This window comes from Akebia trifoliata, chromosome 7 (assembly GCF_017979445.1).
Source record: "Akebia trifoliata isolate Shusen 1 chromosome 7, ASM1797944v1, whole genome shotgun sequence".
Taxonomy (NCBI): domain Eukaryota; kingdom Viridiplantae; phylum Streptophyta; class Magnoliopsida; order Ranunculales; family Lardizabalaceae; genus Akebia; species Akebia trifoliata.
In genome coordinates this window covers 25,981,833-26,000,201 of record NC_141381.1, presented here as the reverse complement: position 1 = coordinate 26,000,201, position 18,369 = coordinate 25,981,833, and the positions used below count along the sequence as shown (strand labels likewise).

The 18,369-nt window shown below is 35.2% G+C and overlaps 1 protein-coding gene, 1 non-coding gene and 1 pseudogene across 4 annotated transcripts; 2 read left to right on the top strand and 1 right to left on the bottom strand.

The window, feature by feature from the left end:
* Nucleotides 1-473: 473 nt before the first annotated feature.
* LOC147398595 (U5 spliceosomal RNA) lies at nt 474-594 on the top strand. Its single transcript, XR_015180207.1, has one exon. It is a non-coding gene; the product is annotated as a U5 spliceosomal RNA (small nuclear RNA).
* Nucleotides 595-2,329: 1,735 nt separating this feature from the next.
* On the top strand, nt 2,330-2,441 carry LOC147398594 (U5 spliceosomal RNA; annotated as a pseudogene).
* Nucleotides 2,442-4,374: 1,933 nt separating this feature from the next.
* Nucleotides 4,375-16,618, bottom strand: SYN2 (Rad21/Rec8-like family protein). 3 transcript variants are annotated; one of them, XM_086447842.1, is made up of 13 exons: nt 16,331-16,616; nt 13,933-14,194; nt 13,801-13,838; nt 13,670-13,713; nt 9,238-9,299; nt 8,824-9,149; nt 7,741-7,837; nt 7,383-7,519; nt 7,006-7,307; nt 5,552-5,588; nt 5,415-5,436; nt 5,137-5,269; nt 4,375-4,637 (listed from the first exon to the last, which is right to left on the bottom strand). In XM_086447842.1, the coding sequence occupies exons 1-13, from the start codon at nt 16,452-16,454 to the stop codon at nt 4,542-4,544; spliced, it is 1,680 nt and encodes a 559-aa protein (XP_086303968.1). In that variant the 5' UTR covers nt 16,455-16,616; the 3' UTR covers nt 4,375-4,541. The 3 variants fall into 3 exon arrangements, with proteins under 3 accessions (XP_086303968.1, XP_086303967.1, XP_086303969.1); XM_086447841.1 differs by having other exon boundaries at nt 7,741-7,852; nt 16,331-16,614; XM_086447843.1 differs by lacking the exon at nt 4,375-4,637 and having other exon boundaries at nt 5,210-5,323; nt 7,741-7,852; nt 16,331-16,618.
* Between the last annotated feature and the right edge of the window lie 1,751 nt (nt 16,619-18,369).

Here is an 18,369-nt window from a genome sequence, read left to right as displayed (position 1 = left end):
CCATCACCACTATCTAAGTACATGTTTTGGGCATAAATTAAGATTATGTGACAAATGAGACATCATCAAACTGAACGAAAATTAGTAATTGATCCAACAATGCACCCCTAAAGATATTTCTAAGATGTCATGACAAAGCATCCAATGCAAAAGGACACGTGACATGTGACATTTCCTTTCTCTTGTGGATCTAATTACATCTTAATGAATTTAGGCAGTGTTTGTTTGTGCTATTTTTCAGCGTTTATTGTTTTAAAAAAAAAAAAAATTCAGCACTTTTGTCGAAATAGCACGTTTGTTTATTCTATATTTTCAGTTCTTATTGTTGAAAATAAGTGAAAAAAATTCTGCACTATTTTGATGCTAAAAAAAAGTGCTAAGACAGTTAGCACTTCGCTTTTTTTGACACGAATAAGATTCTAGCTTTCAAAGCAACCATAAGACTATCTAGACAATAATTTACAAAATCATGCAGCCACGTGGTGAACACATAGCGAATTATTCTTTCGCCTTTTACTAAAGAATACCGTGTGTTCACCGCACTCAGTGGCATACGCCTATTTTTTTAAAGGGTCCTCCATTAATTTGAAGGATCCTAACTAATACCCTTAATTTGAAGATATTTTTGTTTTATAAAGTTGGAATCTGGATTTCCTCTTCCAACCTATCCTGATCCGGTTTACAATTAGTTGGTTTTGGATCGGTATGGCTGTCAATAATGGATAATTCTAAAAATGAGATGGACCCCAATTTCTTTGTAGTTTTTTTTTTGTAATCCGATTTTATAAGTTCTCCCAATCCGGAATTCGACTCAAGATCCTACTAGATAAACCATTTTTGAATCATTTTGATTTCACCCAATCCGGATCAGACTTGACCCAATTACTTGATTCAGATCAAATAATTATTGTAGGTAGTTCTCAACATATATATATTTTTTTTCTTTTGTTATTTGTCACGCTAATGATTTTTTGACTCGATCTGTATTCGCCTGACGTGGTAAGGGTACATTGCCGCTGATTGTTTTCCTTGTATATCCCAAAGAAAAAGATCTATGGTTCTCTACCCATGCCACGTCAGTCATGTACAGACCGAGTGAAAATCAGACTAATTGTTATCGTATTCTATTTTATCATTATAATCATTTTGTTTTATAAAAATTTATGTTTACTACAGTAGAATAGGGGTGTCAATGGGTTACCCATTTAACTAGAATCGAAAACCCTGGTTCCTTGTTATTGAAATCGATTAAAGCCGTATATAAAATGGAATCGAACCAATAGAAATCAGAATCATTAAATTCTATCTAATGGCTACCCGCGGGTTTTTAAAACTGATTTATTTTTACATTTCTTTTTATATTATAGATAATTTAAGGTATTCTTTATTTTAAAATTAATACATGTTGTATGAAGTTTTCAATTTTTCATATAAATTATTGATTGGATCTTAACATGAGTTATCTCTTCTAAACATTTTTATTTTTAAATAAGATAAATTTTATTTTTGAAAAAATAATTAACTTATATTTTTCATATAACAAATTCAATAATTTTTATAGATAATATGCTTAATTATCTTAAAGAAAAAAAAGTTTTATAATGATTTAAAATATTTTTTTTTATAAAACTTTTTTTTTATCATTTGATTCTTGAGAATCGAAACTGATGGTACCTGTGTTTTTGACAATTTCATTCCATTTATTTTGAAATCAGACCCAAAATCGAAATAAATATAATGATAATGATTACAAGTTTCTTAGGAACCAAATCGAAACCGACCCATTGACAACCCTACAATAGAAAAGATATTATGAAAAATCTAAAAAAAATATTTTTTAAAGTAAAATATAATTTAAATCTTGGTGGATATATGGATGGATTTGTCTTCAACCCACTTCCGATTAAGATCGTAGGACATCAAATCATATTTGATCAATTTTTTATTCGGATCTACTCAAAGGACCCAAACCCGCTAAATTCGGAAGTTGTGTTACATGTACATTTGAAAAATTATCAAAGAGCCGTGATTTTCTGACTCAAGTATTTTCACTCGATTTGACGTGGCAAATTAAGATACAAAATCATTGATTGGTTTTTTTCGAAATACACAAGAAACAGATCAACGGTTCTGTACCCTTGCCATGCCAGACTGAGTGAAAATACTCGAGTGAGAGAATCATTAGCCCTTAACAAACTAGTGCTCTTCCATTATCTTATGGAGCTAGTTACAACATAAGAAATTTAGTCCCACATCGGACATAAAGGAAAGGTTCTAATTTTCCTAAGTGACTATAAAATAACCACGACAAAGACATTACAAATCACGCAGCCGCATGGTGAGTACAGAGCGAACTATTCTTTCGCCTTTTACTAAAGAATACCGTGTGCTCGCCGCACTCAGCGGCATTCGCCTATTTTTAGAGGGTTTCCCATTAATTTGGACGACCCTAGCCAATTCTCTTAATTTAAAATTTTAATTGTTTATTTAGTTGGGCAAAGATCTAGTATTCTCATGTGGACTTTGGATTGAATCAGACTTGATACATAATTTTTAATATATATATAGGGTCCCGTTCAACAACAAACATTTTGGCAAAACATTTTTCAAAACATGGGTTAGAGGTATTGGAATGGGCTGATTTTTGGTGAGGATGATCTATACGGTGAGGAGATCATCCTCACCAAAAATCAGCGTATTCCAAACTTCTAGCCCCAGTTTACAAGTTGAAAAATCGTGGGCCGTCCATTTTTTGTAAACCATTTTTGATGGGGTTAGAAGTTTTGGAATGGGCTGATTTTTGGTGATGATGATCTCCTCACTATAGAGAGCATCCTCACCAAAAATCAGCCCATTCCAAAACCTCTAACCCATATTTTGAAAAATGTTTTGCCAAAATGTTTGTCAAAATGTTTGTTGCTGAACATTTCCCATATATATATATATATATATATAATATATATATATATATATATATAGAGGGTGGGGATTCGTAAACAAAAAATTAGTTGATTCTAAAACTTCTAATTGACGAGGAAACTAAGTCAAAGGATTTGCTCAATTTTTCACTAGTGGTCTGTATTGGGCACTTGAACCTGTTTAGCATTGGGAAGTGCTATGTGGGACTACTAGCCAGTTAAGGAGCCGAAAGTCGGGATTGATGTCACTCCAACCGGGCGAGGGCGTCGGGATTTCCCCTGACTGGAGACCTTTCCTTGTTGACTGCGGGATAGATTCATCGATCAACAGGTTCGGGTACTGCACGAGGACAAGACTATATTAGAAGTCACTAATTTACAAGTCTGCACTGCTTCAGCCATACGATAAGCTCAGTTAAAGGCCCTTGTTGACGTTCTAGATGCGTTATGGTCGCCCGGGATTTGCTTCGTTCGCTGAGTCGTGTTCTCGGGATACGGTTCTACTAGTCCGTTCACTCTGGATACCCGTAAACCGATTGCATGAAAAATGGTAACAAACTAATGGTTAAAATGAATGGTTCATGATTCTTTAACTTTTAAATTAAGATTAGTAATTTCAGAATAGACTGATTTTTTGCAAAGATAAAAATCCCCTCACCATAGAAATCTTCCTCACAAAAAATCAGCTCATTCTAAATCTTTTTGTCCATATAAGACAAACACAAATTGTCTAGAACTAGAATGTTGTCTATGGATCCTGACCCATATGTATGAGTGGGGTTCCGATGACTCAAGTTATGACAAAGATCTTTACCGTATAAACACAAAATCCAATGGTTAGCTTTTTTCAATAATACCCTTACCCATTTTTTCTTTTAATAAAAACAAATAGGGAATTGTGATCTTTTACACACTAAATGCTTGTTTGCATTGAGTTGTTAAATCATTTAATTTAAAAGATTAAATGTCATTAGCATTTACTATGAAAGAGACAAGTATTAAATAAATAAATAAACATTTAGTATGTAAAAAAATTAATATATCCTTGTCTTTTTCATTAAATGACAAAATAGATAAGAATATTATCGAAAAAATAAAATATTGAAGAATGCTAATATTCCCATGAAATCTTGAACGTTGACATTCCACTATATATATATATATATATATATATTTTTTTTTTTCATTATTGTTTTTTCCGAAATTTTCCCTAGTCATTTTTAACCTGTACTCCGACTTTGTGACGTAACTATAGATCTAACCTAGGGTTTATTTTGAATCTGGATTGAGGATGTGTTTCAATTTGGATCGGATATCTTATTGGATTGCTTTTGGATCAACTCGTCAGACAAGGATCCGATCTTAGAAAATGCGGGTATATTTTATTCGGGTCTGGTCAAGCCATCAGCCACAAACTACCCACTAGACCTGAAGATTTGAACATTCCAGCACAAGCTTTTGAAAATTTTGGTTATATTTCATCATTTCTTCCATGTACATTCTGTCTACTAAGATACAATATGAAACTGGGCACATAACATCCAGCGCATGCTACAAGCTAATTAAATTTATCGACAAATATACAAAATCATAGATACAATTGATTTTTTCTGTACAATCAGATTAGAGGACTGCTTCAATTTGTGGGGTTTTCATCACAAGAATATCGCCGTACGGTGTGTCTTGACTCACTTGCACAAATCCTCGAGACTTCAATACCTAAGAAATAGTATTTCATATAGAATCATGGTTAGACATTGTTTCACATTGCTTCAAATTTTCCATGCCAATGTATAAATGCCTAAATCAATTCACTGTGAGCCTGTTATTGGCACATTTTATTTAAAGAGAGTTACTATTGCCACAACATCTGTGGGCAATTCTTTGGTGATTTACATAGGAATTGGTGTGGCATTAGTAAAAATTGGCATTTCAATAACACCTCTCTTATTTAAATTATTGGGAAAATATTAACTCCAGAAGGAGCATTGCAATGCAAGTAGAGTGATATAAAGAACACAAGAAAGATCAAAAACAATATAGATGGAGATAGTAAAATATTAACATTGATATTCAATGCGAACATGGCTCAACATAGTGGAATTTGGGGGAAAAAATGGATTTGAATCACCAATCACAATATTTGGGATACCGTAAGACAACAACGATGATGATAATTACATATCTAGCATTATTAAATTGGAGTAAATGGGCATACCAGTAATTCATAGAATAGTCTCGAACATTCTTTTCTTGCTCTTCCTTCTAGAACCGGTGCCAAATTCAAAACTTCCTTCTCTCTACGCTCCTTTTGATTTAGAAAGCTTTTATGCAGATACCTGACCACCGTCCTGCACACCAAAATGGCGAAGGTTGAAGGAAGATCCGACTAGACCTAGTCGGGCCTACAGGTCCAGGCGACCCCGTCATCCAAAAAAAGAAAAAACAGATCCGACTAGAAGATGGGACCCAAATTAAACCAAAAAAAGAAATTACCTGGTTCTAACTGACCATCCATCTGCAAATCAATAAAGGCTAGATGAGAACACCCCACAATGGGAAAACAAGCTATTTAATATAAAATGCACATCTATCAATCCCTTGATTTCTTTTGGGGGTCTCTTCCTTCTTACCTAGGTGGTGTTCATCTTCTTCACAAGGACCCATCTCCTGCAAGGAAAAATTACATACAACTTAAGGCTTGAAAATTAGTAAGTTATTAAGGGTTTGGTTTGGTTCGGTTCGGTTCCATACAAACCTTAACCCGAAAATCAAACTGAATTGATCGGTTCTTCATTTTCTCATCCCAGAATCAAACCACAACTTGTTCCAAACTGAACCAAACCAGCCCAAGGCTATCGGTTTGGTTCGGTTCTCAGTTTGAACAGGACCAAGGTATTAAATTTCAATTTTGATGTCTATTTCGGTTAGTCTGGAAATGGAAATCTTTCGATGAATGTGGAAATTAAAACATTTTTTGGAAATGACAGAAATATTGATGAAATTTTCGTTAACCCTGTAGGAAACGATAAAATAGGCATTAAAACACACTCATTAAGTCATCAAAATACAATAAACTACCAAATGGAGTAAGAAATTGAATATCAACAACATTTTGCTACACATTTGCACATGCATTGAGAAGCTGATAGTGGAAATAAGAATAATAATGTTGCATTAACTACATACAACTTAATATGTAAGACATTAAAATGAAGAAACTATTAAGTATTGCATTCATGTGTAATTATATTTCTTTTATTTTTTGAATAGGTATGATTAAATTGCTAATGTATCCAACTAACTGAAACATGGTTGATTGTATGTGCGCTTATATAAACGTACTAATATGCTTAGACTAGATTAAAATAAGATGATATATATAACTAACTAATTATAATTCATTTATACTAATGGATGAATGTTCTATGCAATTTTTATTAGTAAATACTATATGTAATTTACAAGCTCTTCCTAAAAGCAATTATAAGTTTTTTTAAAAAAGGAAATATTTCGGTCGAAATTTACTATTCATTGAAATATTTCTACCGAAATATTGCATTTTTATACCTAAAAAATGATAATTTCGGCCGAAATTCACTATTCATCGACATATTTCACGAAATGAACAGTGACTTCCTCCGAAATATATCAAAAAAGAAATTGTTGGTTAAATTTCTTGTCGGAACTTGTGGAAATGGCAATATTTCAGTTTATTTCACAGAAATATGTCGAAATTTAATACTATGAACCAGACCAAGTTGCACCCCTAGTCAAAACTGATATGGTGGATGATCCAAAAGTAACCATAGATTCAAAGTCACTCTAATCCGATCAGTTACATTTCCTTACATGGCATGCACGTGTGCCATTTGTAGTTTCGTACCACTGTAATTGGTGGACCCTTCTTAATCTTAATGTTCTTGATAGCTTTAATTTTTTGAAGTACCTTTGATTTTCCGTAACAACAACAAAGCCGTATCCCAAAGATTTGGGTTTGGCTAAATGAATACCGTTGATTTTCACATTAGTAAATACTTGATTGAATGATTAATCCCTCTCAAATCTCAATAGAAAATAATTTCACCTCATCCATCAAATTCAGACCAAGATCTTGAGTCCCACTTGTAGATGGCTCATCTCCCACATTTTCGGCTGATGTCATGGGTACCACGTTATATGATTTACTGGTTGTGGGGCTATCCAAAAACCTCATAGATGGCGAATCATCAACAAAGTTTATCTCAAAGAGAGACTTTTGTTCCGAAGATTTAGTTGGTGTCCCAAGTTCCTCATCTCCAGATTTGATGGGACCTTCTTCAACTTCAATTGGTTCTGGAGTCTTGAAGTTCTTTCTGTAGAAGAGATCTTTGAGGTTTGAAGATATACCTGATATGGAATATGGTTGTAAGTTATAAAACATATCAGTATAAGAATCTATAGTAAATGACAAAGCTAACTCACAAGGAATCAGAGGTTTCATGAAATCCTGAGATAGGTTAGAGATTTTGCAGGCTCTCCAAGCATCCAAAGCAGTATGCGGAGCTTTCCTTCTTTTACCGACTAAGCTACTTGAGTTGTGTAGGCTTTGCCTAACTACCCTATAAGATTCAAAATTGGGGGAAAAAAATCTCTTGTCAGCCTATCCTTCGATCTTCGGTTATTAGCAGTGAAGTACATTATTATGATTTTGGCCCATTCTAATGCCCTAATAAACTGATGGAAGATTGCCATGATCAATAAATATTTTCAATATGAAATTCTATGATGAACTCTTCTAACAAGGAGAAAGGATATACAAATGAATAGGCTAAAATCTTACTCGTTAGACAACACCATGGTTTCATCAAATAAATGTTTGATCTTCCTTGAAACCCGACGCTGCTCCTTCTTAGCAGGAGTGTGGATAACCAAAAATTCTGGTGTAGGAGCACCTGCATTTTAAAGTTAGTACTGTTGTTGACCAACCCCAAAGGATACTAACCTTGCTGGGAAAAAAAAATAATTCTTTTTCCGTTATATTCTATAAAAAAAAATGGGAAGGATAGAACCAATGTAACCTAATCATTTTTTGACTGATCGTTTTTTTAAGTAAAACAGATACCACAACATGCCTTAAATTCAATTTCATGACATTAAAAAGACACACTTTTGTGTTTTTTGGTTTGCAATTTTAGTTCATGTTATAAGATAAAAATCCATATGACCTACATAAATAAACTTGAATCTATGCCTTCTTCTATAATTTGCCAATATTTTATTTCTCAAAAGAGTGCCGAAGGGTAGCATTGGCAGAGGAGAGATTCTATATGGGACCAATGAATGGTAAGGGGTCAATTGACCATGAACAGCAAAGATATTTGGGAACCTATCCCTTCAATTTGGCAATCTTTTTTTTCCTTGGAAAAGGTTATTGGAAATTTATACAATAAAACACAACGGTGGGTCCCACTCTATTGATCTCAAGATCTATATCCCATAAATAATGTAACTCAAGAACAAGTTTTACCTTTTCTCATCTTCCTTTCCTAAAATACCCCTAACTTTATTCTCTTTCTTTTTCTATCATTTTCCAATATTACCCCTTCAACTTTATTGTCTTTCCTCTTCTCCCCCCCCCCCCCCTTTCCTAATAACACCTCTCCTACTTTATTAGTTTTCCTCTTTTATCCCTTAACCCCAAATATTTTTTTAATAGTACGCCTCAAACTTTATTATTTTTCCTCTTTTACCCCCTTAACCTCAAAGAGGATGCCCGTGTTGTAGGCATGGGCAAACTCTAGTGTTATTTAGGGTAGAAGTATAGATAAGCTTCATACTCAAAATCATATTCCATAAGATTAAGAACAATCTAAGAATTGAAATCTATTTTGGATAGTTTGTAACAAGCTAACCAGAATCATACCAGAATCATATGGAAATTTAGACCCATCGGGAAGAATTCCTTCCTCTGTAGTAGCTACTGGATATGCTTCCATAAGCTTATGGGATTTTCCACGATCGGGTGGTGTGATCTCGAGCAACTTTATCCACTTTGCTTGATTACAGACTTCATTAACTTGTGTACTTAAATCAAGGGATATCTCGGTTCCACAAAACATTTCAATGTCCGGACATTCGTCTTGAGGGAGATGATCTCCTTGAAGCTTTTCCATGCTTGCTTGTAAACTTGTTTGATTATCTGATGGACTCACCACCATATCAATGTCCATCATGTGTGGCGAAAAAGCACTGCAACAAAAATATTTACAATGAGCAACCACTGAAACTTCCTTAAACTTCAAATGGGTAAAAATAAATGGTATCTGCTAAAACCTACTCTTCAATTGGAGTATAAACAGCAGAGTTGGTCTCAAAACGAGAAAAGTCCTCATGAAGATACTGCACATGCACAAAAATTAAGTCTGTTTAGGTGAAGTTATTCGTAGCACTGAAGCTTCTTAAGCTCTAGCAAATTAAAACCCTCAAGAGTGATAGTTTCCAAGTTTGTTCATGTGAGATAAGAAACACTGATATTGTATATGATTCAAAGTACTTTTGAATATCAATTCATATCATAGGCTTTTTATTTATTCTTATTTCTAAAGTTTAGATCATTTTTCCAGAAACATGTGTATTTTTCCCACTACATTGCCAATCCCAAGTCTAGAATAAAGGAGGGTGAATTAAATTAGGTTGGCGGCTTGTGAAAAACTTCATCACCACCTAATATTAATATTGATCCTTCATTTTATTATCCATTTTAGACAGAATTGAAATGGAGGAACAAAATTTGTTCAACCGGCCCAAAATGGATAAGATAATAGATTTATTATAATAAAAAAATCATAATATCACACCTTCAATTTTCATCAAAAATATATATATATATATAATATATATATTTTTGATCGATAAAGATAATTTTATTGAGAGAAAATAAAGCAAGGGGGTCGAGAAGACCCTCCCAGTACAAAGAGATAAAGGGAAACAAAGAGAGCGAGGTACAAACAAAGAAACAAAGACACACGACCAACAGTTACTCTCGTGCCAAAGAACACATCCTATCCCATCTCACGACAAAATCTTCAAAGAAACTCCCATTGAATTCCTTGTAAAGTTTACTCCAGGAGAACATAAACTCCAAGATAGAAAGAATTAAACTTTCCAACGTGAAACTTTTCCCTTCAAAAATACACCGGTTGCGTTCTTTCCAAATGCCCTAACAGATTGCGGATGGAGCCAAGAACCAAAGAATCCGCTTAGATAACGAGAAAGAACCTCCCCACGACAACCAAGCTTCCAAGATCGATTTAACTGATCGAGGAAAACAACCTACTACGCCAAATAACGACATAAAATGTGCCAAACATGATAAGCCACCCGGCAATGAATGAAAAGATGATCCATCGTTTCCGCCTGAGAACCGCACAAACAACACTGATTCGGAGAAATAAAGCCTCTTTTGATTAACTGATCCAACGTAGCGAGTTTCCCTAGAGCCGCTAACCAAAGGAAACAAGAAATCTTAGGGGGTAACTTACCACCCCAGACCACTAAATGAGGAAAGCTTGTTGCGCTCCTTGGGGCAATACCGCCGTACAGAGATTTAACCGTAAACCTTCCTTCCCACAATCTCTTGTCTTCCGCTGAGTTGTGCCTATAACTGCTCTCCACCACACCAATTAGCCTTCCTAACATATCTACCTCCAAATCATTAAAAGTTCTTCTAAATCCAAAATCCCAATTTGTCATACCGTTCTCAAAAGTCTTGTAATCCGAGATTACTTGATTCTTTCTCAACGACAACTCAAATAGATCCGGGAACAACTCCCTAAGGGGACCATTCCCACACCACCAATCCTCCCAGAATCTCACCTTATTCCCATTCCCAACCTTAAACTTCACTCTTTTCTTGAAAATCGGAATTCTTTTTAGAATCCCCTTCCACACCCCACACCCCACACCCCACACCCCATCACACCTCTAGCCAGACCACTCTCCCACCAATTCTCCTTCACCCTATATTTGTCTACAATTACCTTCTTCTAAAGACTGTCCCCCTCTTTCCCAAACCTCCAAAGCCATTTACCCAGCAAAGCCGAATTCATAGAACTGAAGTTACGAAAACCCAAGCCCCCATTTTTCTTACGTAAACATAACTTGCTCCAACTCACCCAATGGTGTTTCCTCAAACCGTCTTTTTACCGTGCCACAGAAAGTCACGACAAATTCTTTGTAATTGCGCTTCTACTCCTCTCGGCAATGAGAAAAGCGAAAGTGTGTAAATTGGAATACTAGCTAGAGCACTTTTGATAAGTGTTATCTTCCCTCCTTTAGACAAAAGCTTAGCTTTCCAAGTGCTTAACCTCTTCCTCATTCTTTCAATCACCGGCTCCCAGATATCTTTGCTTGTGTAGGCCATTCCCAAAGGAAGTCCCAAATATGTGGTCGGAAGAACCCCCATTTGGAACCCGATCGAAGCTGCCGCTACCTCCACCCCTTCCTCTACGCCTACCGCAAACAACTTGCTTTTGCGAAGATTCACCATGATACCAGAAACTGCCTCAAAACACCCAAGAATGCTACTAAGGAAACTCAATTGTCTCGGCGAGTACTCTAGAAAAATTAGAGTGTCATCTGCAAACTGAAGATAAGAAATCATGAGGCTACCCATGCCAGTCATAAATCCTGTAAGCTCCCCTTCAACCACTGCCTTAAACAGCATCCTACCCAAAGCTTCCATGACTATCACGAACAAGAAAGGCGACAACGAATCTCCTTGGCGAAGACCCCTAGTACTTCTAAAGTATCCAGTTGGAGATCCATTAATCAAGATCAAGAAAGTAGAAGTAGAAATGCATTTCATGACCCATCGAACCCACATTTCCCCAAATCCCATCCTCCTCAAGAGATACTTCACCAGATTCCAATTTACATGATCGTAAGCTTTCTCTAGTTCAACTTTGCAGACTAGCCCCGGAATGTTTATTTTTCTACGCGAATCAATACATTCATTTGCTATAAGAACCCCATCCAAAATTTGTCTCCCAGTCACAAAAGCCCCTTGAGCCGACCCAATGATAGTGTCTAACACAGTCTTGAACCTAGAGGCCAAGACCTTAGAAATGATCGTATAGACTGAACTCACCAAGCTGATTGGTCTTAGATCCGTAATGTCTTCCGTGCCCGACACTTTAGGGATCAAAGCCAGGAAGGTACAATTAGAACCCAGATCTAAAAAACCTTCCCTGTAAAAATCCTCCAAAGTTGCCATCAAATCTTCTCTCACAGTTTCCCAACAAACTTTAAAGAAACCTAGGAAGAAACCATCCGGCCCCGGTGCCTTATCACTGGCTAAACTACTCACCATTCCCCACACTTCTTCTGTCTCAAACGGTCTCTCGAGCCAACTCTGTTGATCTAGGGAGATGTTATCGAAATGTAACGAGTCTAACGTGGGCCTGACCACATGCTCCTCCGTATACAGGTTATTGTAAAATTGTACTACCCCCTCGCACACCTCTTCCTCACCCATCCTCCATGAGTCCTTGATTTTAAGCTTCGAAATGAAGTTGACCCTATTATTGAAATTCGCATACGGTGAAAGAAAGAAGTGTTTTTGTCTCCCTCCTTGAGCCACCCCCTCCTTGAGCCACCGAACTCTCGATTTCTGTTTCCAACTTATTTCCTCCATAGTAGATAATCTTTGATACTCAACTTTAAGGTTCGCACGACGTGCTCTCTTCGACTCCCAAATACTCATTTTCCTCCTTTCCTTCAAGTTCTTGTAGCTTCGACAAAACAACGCTTTTCAATTCTTGCACGGACCCAAAGGACTCCTTATTCCAAATTTTCAATTTCTCTTTGATAGCCTTCAGTTTTAGCCTCAACACTGTCCCTGGCTTTCCTTCGACCGCGAGCTCATTCCACTAAGCATGTATCATCTCCCTAAAACCTTGGTGCTCTAACCACATATTCTCAAATCTAAAAGGAGTGGGCTGATTCCTCGTCGTCCCAGCCACCAGAGAGATAAGAGAGTGATCAGAACCAGGATTCGGGCATTTTTCCTGTATTATTCTACCAAAATGATTTTCCCAATCCATTGAAACGAGAAAACGATCTAATCTGATAAGGTTCGGAATCTCCTGATTGTTTGACCAAGTGAATCTTCCCCCACAGAGCGGAAGATCAATCAACTCATTCCGCTCCACAAACTCCGAGAACCTACGCATTTTTGGAGTGATTCTCGAACCCCCACTCTTCTCGAAAGAAAACCGGATAACATCGAACCCCCTTATTTTCATCTGAAATATCGCACCCACACTGATAACATAGCTTAACAGTATAACTTCATTACAAAAGTAGATTAAGATACCAGATTCTTGAGAACTTAAAACTTTAAAAGAGCAAAACTAAAATATGGTAGAACCAGTTTTCCCATGTTTTTTCTTAAATGAATTATCATTAAAAGTGTGGATCATGATCTTCAGTAATTTGGGTAGCTATCAAACTCAAAGTTTCTTTTAAGTGCATCAAATAACTAGATTACCACCTAAAAGATCAGTACCACAAGTTAATATTTATATAGCCATGCCGCCACATTGGACTATGTGGAGGTTGCTGTGACAGACACCTTTCGATGCCTTGACACTTACCACCCGTGCCATGTGTCAAGGTATCATTGCTTATATATATCATAAAGGTTAATATTAAAAAAAACCTTCTACGATCTATGTCCTTCAGACACGAAACATGGTTAAAATATTTACCTTGTCTGGATGGTAATGCTCACTTTCTCCATCTTTCCACGTTTCTGTTTCATGAAAACAAGAACATGTTCAAAACGATCAAAGATAAAGAATCTAATAAGAGATTCAGAAATAACTTAAAAATCCAATACCTTCAAGAGTTATCTGTTGATGTGGTTTCACATTGCCCCTAAAAGTCAACAAACAAACTAATGGTGGGCTTAAATGATTTGATTAAAAGTGAAAGGAGAAACTTAATCCTATTTGGACATCCAACTTCTTACCCACTCATATCTTCCATGATGTCAAGATTGAAAGTGTCAAGTTCGAACTTGTCCGGCAGAGTGATAGAAAATTTTGATTCACCCTTGGGTTCTATAGTTGAATTATCTTTTCCCGAAGGTGCATAAGTAATTACTTTGCTTAGAATCTTGTTACAGTCATGGTATAAATATTCAACTTTCTTTGAGTATATTCTGACAACACCAAGAAGAAGGTAACCAAGTACTCTATATGTCACAGTAACTTCATTTAGCATGATCTCATCTGCATGAGCAAACAAGAGGAGAAAAAGAAAGTATTTCCTATTTAGTTAAAATAAACAAGGCAAACAGTAAGACTAACATATAGATAAAAAAAAGAGGAAACATTTGCATTATAAACTTCAAAGCTAACCAAAATATCATATATGGATATCCTAATGTCTTCAACACTGAAACATTAGCAAAGTCCTCAAAGAACCATAAGTGCCAAAACTTAAACAAACATATATAGTCTTGAAGTAGCTACGAATTTCTAAATCTAATAGAGACAAAACCATGAAAGAACTGATTTACAAATCTGATTGTTGCGCTTATATTGATTTTTTTTTTTTCATCGGATTTTCCTTCCCCTCAAAGACATTTTTAATATCTCCATAATTTCTAGCTTCTCTTTCGTGTAAGAGTTTGTTATGATATTTGTATTTGATGGTAATAGTTTGATTCACTTTCAAAACATAGAAGATGTGGCTCTCGACATAATTGAATAGAGGAACAATATTCGTTAAACTGACCCAAATCTTTGCACAAGGCTTTGATGATATTTCAAACCCAAATCATTGTGCTTTGTTGATTTTGTCATTGGGTTTTCCTTCTCCTTAAAGACATCTTCAATGTCCCCATAAGTTTTAGCTTCTCTTTAGCATGGGAGTCATCATATTCATAGATGAAGAGTCCAATTGATTATTTTCATCATCTTCTAGCTGCCCACCAAATCAAGATTTAAAATTTTCCATTCTTGCTAGAACATGAGTACTTGATGTTTATAGTTTGATTCACTTTCAAAACAGACGATGTGGCTTTCAACATAACATAATGGAGGAACAACATTCGTTAACTGAGCCCAAATTTTTTACAAGACTTTGACGATAACACGACAGTTATAGTTTGATTACTATGAAACTTAAACTTGATAAAGCAATGGTTTTTATATGTGACAATTTTTTTTGTATATATATGTATATATGTATGTACGTTTTATTCTCATTTTGCTATAAGAAATTATGTTTCTAATGATTGTTCATACATTTTATATTTAGTTTGATCATCATACGTATTCTGCTTCTGTATAACTTATTATTTTTTTTTTAAATTATGGTTGTACTGGTAACCTGCTTACATCATTGAATTATATAGATAAGCAAACCAAAATCGATTTCAAACCGAGTAAACTGATGAAAAAAGTAACATAGGTCCTGATTATGAATCAGGTCAGGTGTGGTGCCCTAATTTTCAAGTTTTCTCCTCATTACCCGGGCCCATACTTGTTGGTCAATCCAAAATCTAGAAGAAAAACTGCCCTAACCACACACTTCTCTAAACAACCTATCATCCTCCTCACTCAAGGTACCATCCATTACCCATGTAACTCAACCTCTCCCACGACAAGGCTATGATCCCATGCACCCCACCTCTTTCAAACTACCCTACTCCCATACCCACAGATAGGCACTTATAAACCTATGTCTGCCACAAAACCAATTATGCCAACACTGAACAGGCCAAACCAGGTTAGATTGGTTGCTCATGTCTAATTTTTTGGGTAAGAAGACAGCACTTTCTGAAGCTAAAGACTAAGCAAGAGCTAGAGATAGAAAAAGAGCAAAATAGATAAGAAAATGAACAAAAAAAAAGCTCATTGGGCCATTTTGTCAAAAACTCAGGTAGATTATCTTGGGACACTTAGAACACAAGTAATTTCTCCTACCACCCATTAACACTGCTAATTAAGCAAATCCCACTCTACCAAAACAGTACCTACTCATACAAAACATTGAAACAAAAAGAAACTAAAAGCATAATGAAACAGAAAGAATCAGAAATAACTGAGTTCCACAGAAGTACAAAAGAAACCATACAAAGGGGCCAAAATACAGACTACAAAATGAAGGCAAGGAAAAACTGAAATTAGAATCAAGATTTCATCAAAACCCCAAAATGGGTATGGTTAATTCGACCATTTTGTCAAAAAACCAGACAAATTATCTCCATTTTTCTAACACCCAATCTCAAGTTCTCAACAGAACTCATGTCAAGTACACACAACACCCAAAGAGAAGAAACAAAACAAAACAGAGAGTACAAAGCTTCAAGAAAGAAAGTAAGAAAATTATATAAAGGAGATAAATGGAGAAATTTTTACCAACAGAAGAAGAGATGTCTGTGTCTTTAATTTGGTCTTTTTTGAGGTTTTTGTGACAATAAGCAGCAACCCAAATGTCCCCCAAAGGTCCCTTTCTAGAGAAAATGCACCGTGAGTACAACATCTCTCTATTTCTTCACTCCTGTTTCTTCTCAGTTTTGGTTGCTTGCTTTCCAGTTCAAACCAGAGCTTCTGCTTCTGCTTCGGCTTCTACTCTGAATGGTTGAAAGATGCTTGAGAAGTGAAATAGTTGAGAGATTCCGAGTAGAATATGATTTTTGACTCATAGAGATCAAATTACTACAATTACAATAACCTTGATATCTTTGTTGTGAGGAATACATTTGCTGTATTATCAAATACCAAAAAGTTGATGTCTAAGGTCTTGTTGTAGACATCTTTTTTAACCTTATAAACCTGTAGGCTGATCATGTGTTGGATCATAGATTTGACCATTTTTGTTGTTCAAATCTTAGGTTTTTTTTATTATTATTATTTAAATTAGATTTATTTCCTACCTTTGCTTGATGAGAAGATGGGTTTGATTCTACATGATCAAATTTACATGAATTTTTAAGGGTTAAAAAGGGATTTTCAAGGGAAGAGGATCATCTTCTTATTTTCTTTTCGAACTTATCTATATATATATATATTTTTTGCTTTAGCAGACTGCATGTACCAATCACTCTAATACGTGTTCAGCATTTAAATGTAGTCACTTTTATGTGGAGGGTCAACTTCATTTTAGCTTCGGCCAAATACTTTTTCTTGTTGGTTGAATTTTCTAAAAAACAAAACGATGTGAGAATGTATTCTCTTATCTAGCCTTTATCATCTCAACTAACCACTGATGGTTTCAAATTTGAGATAAAAATTGATCATGGATTTTAAGATGACTTGGTCTCGAAACTTGATTGAGCTAATTTGTCAAGTCAAATAGAAAACTGCACGAAGGGAGACCATAAACTCAATCAAATATATATATATATATATATATATATATATATATAGAGAGAGAGAGAGAGAGAGAGAGAGAGAGAGTGAGTGGTCCCTTGCAATCCAACTTAAAAGAAAATTTTCCCTTTTTTATTTTAATTTCTACTAATCCCATCTCTCTCTTCGAGAAAGAGAAGAAAGAAACAGAAAAAGAAAATCTCATTTGATTCATCCAAGTCAACTTGTATATTTATTACTTAAGTTAGAGTTGTGGTAAAGTGATGCACTAAAATATACACGGCTGATGTGGCAAGGGCACATAACCATAGATCTTTTTCTTTGGGATACACAAGGAAAATATCAACACTTACGTGCCCCTTGCCACACGGCCCACGCCAGCCGCATACAAATCACATATGTTTTAAGGCATCATTTTATCATTAGTTGTTTTAAAATTACACTCAACCTAACATTTGATGGAGAACCTTAAAGGTGGCCCACCATATTCGAGTCACCTGTAAAAGATTATATACAAACATATATATTCAATGATTGATCAATCAAAACTGGTTGATAACAACAACTGTGAGTGAGAGAGAGAGAGATGTGTGTGTAGTTCATCGAGGAATTAGTTAAACTTTCTTGAGCCCAGGTATCAAAGGGGTTTATCTGTAATTAAAATATTGATAAAAGGATTTGTAAATATTAATACCGTTACAGTAAAAATATAACAATATCCTTAACCACATCCAATTTTTTATTTTTTATTTTTTATTCTAAATTATAATGTTAAAATATCTTTTTCGAAGAAAATATTTTATAAGAAAGTCATTTACTTGGAAAATGCTCATTCTACAAGAAGGTCATTTTTTGGCGAGGTATAAAAATAAATTTACTCAAGACCAAAAAAATATCATTTCTAAATAAATGCCAGAATAAAATCAAGAAAGTGATGATGTGTATCTAATCTATTCAATGAAATGCCTACTAGGGATTAACAATGAGGTCGGATGGACAACGACAACGTCATCATCCACCGAAGGATGCCTTGATCTTAGAGAGATTGATTAAATATCAATGATTGTAATCCCAGAAAGAAGATT

Excerpts from the sequence above, each read along its gene's own strand:
- SYN2 (XM_086447841.1), bottom strand. The coding sequence starts at position 16,454 with ATGTTGTACTCACGGTGCATTTTCTCTAGAAAGGGACCTTTGGGGGAC. Across the intron at positions 9,300-13,669 it reads AGCATTACCATCCAGACAAG|TATCTTCATGAGGACTTTTC; the intron begins GTAAATATTTTA and ends GTGCATGTGCAG. Across the intron at positions 5,437-5,551 it reads AGAAGATGAACACCACCTAG|ATGGATGGTCAGTTAGAACC; the intron begins GTAAGAAGGAAG and ends ATTGATTTGCAG.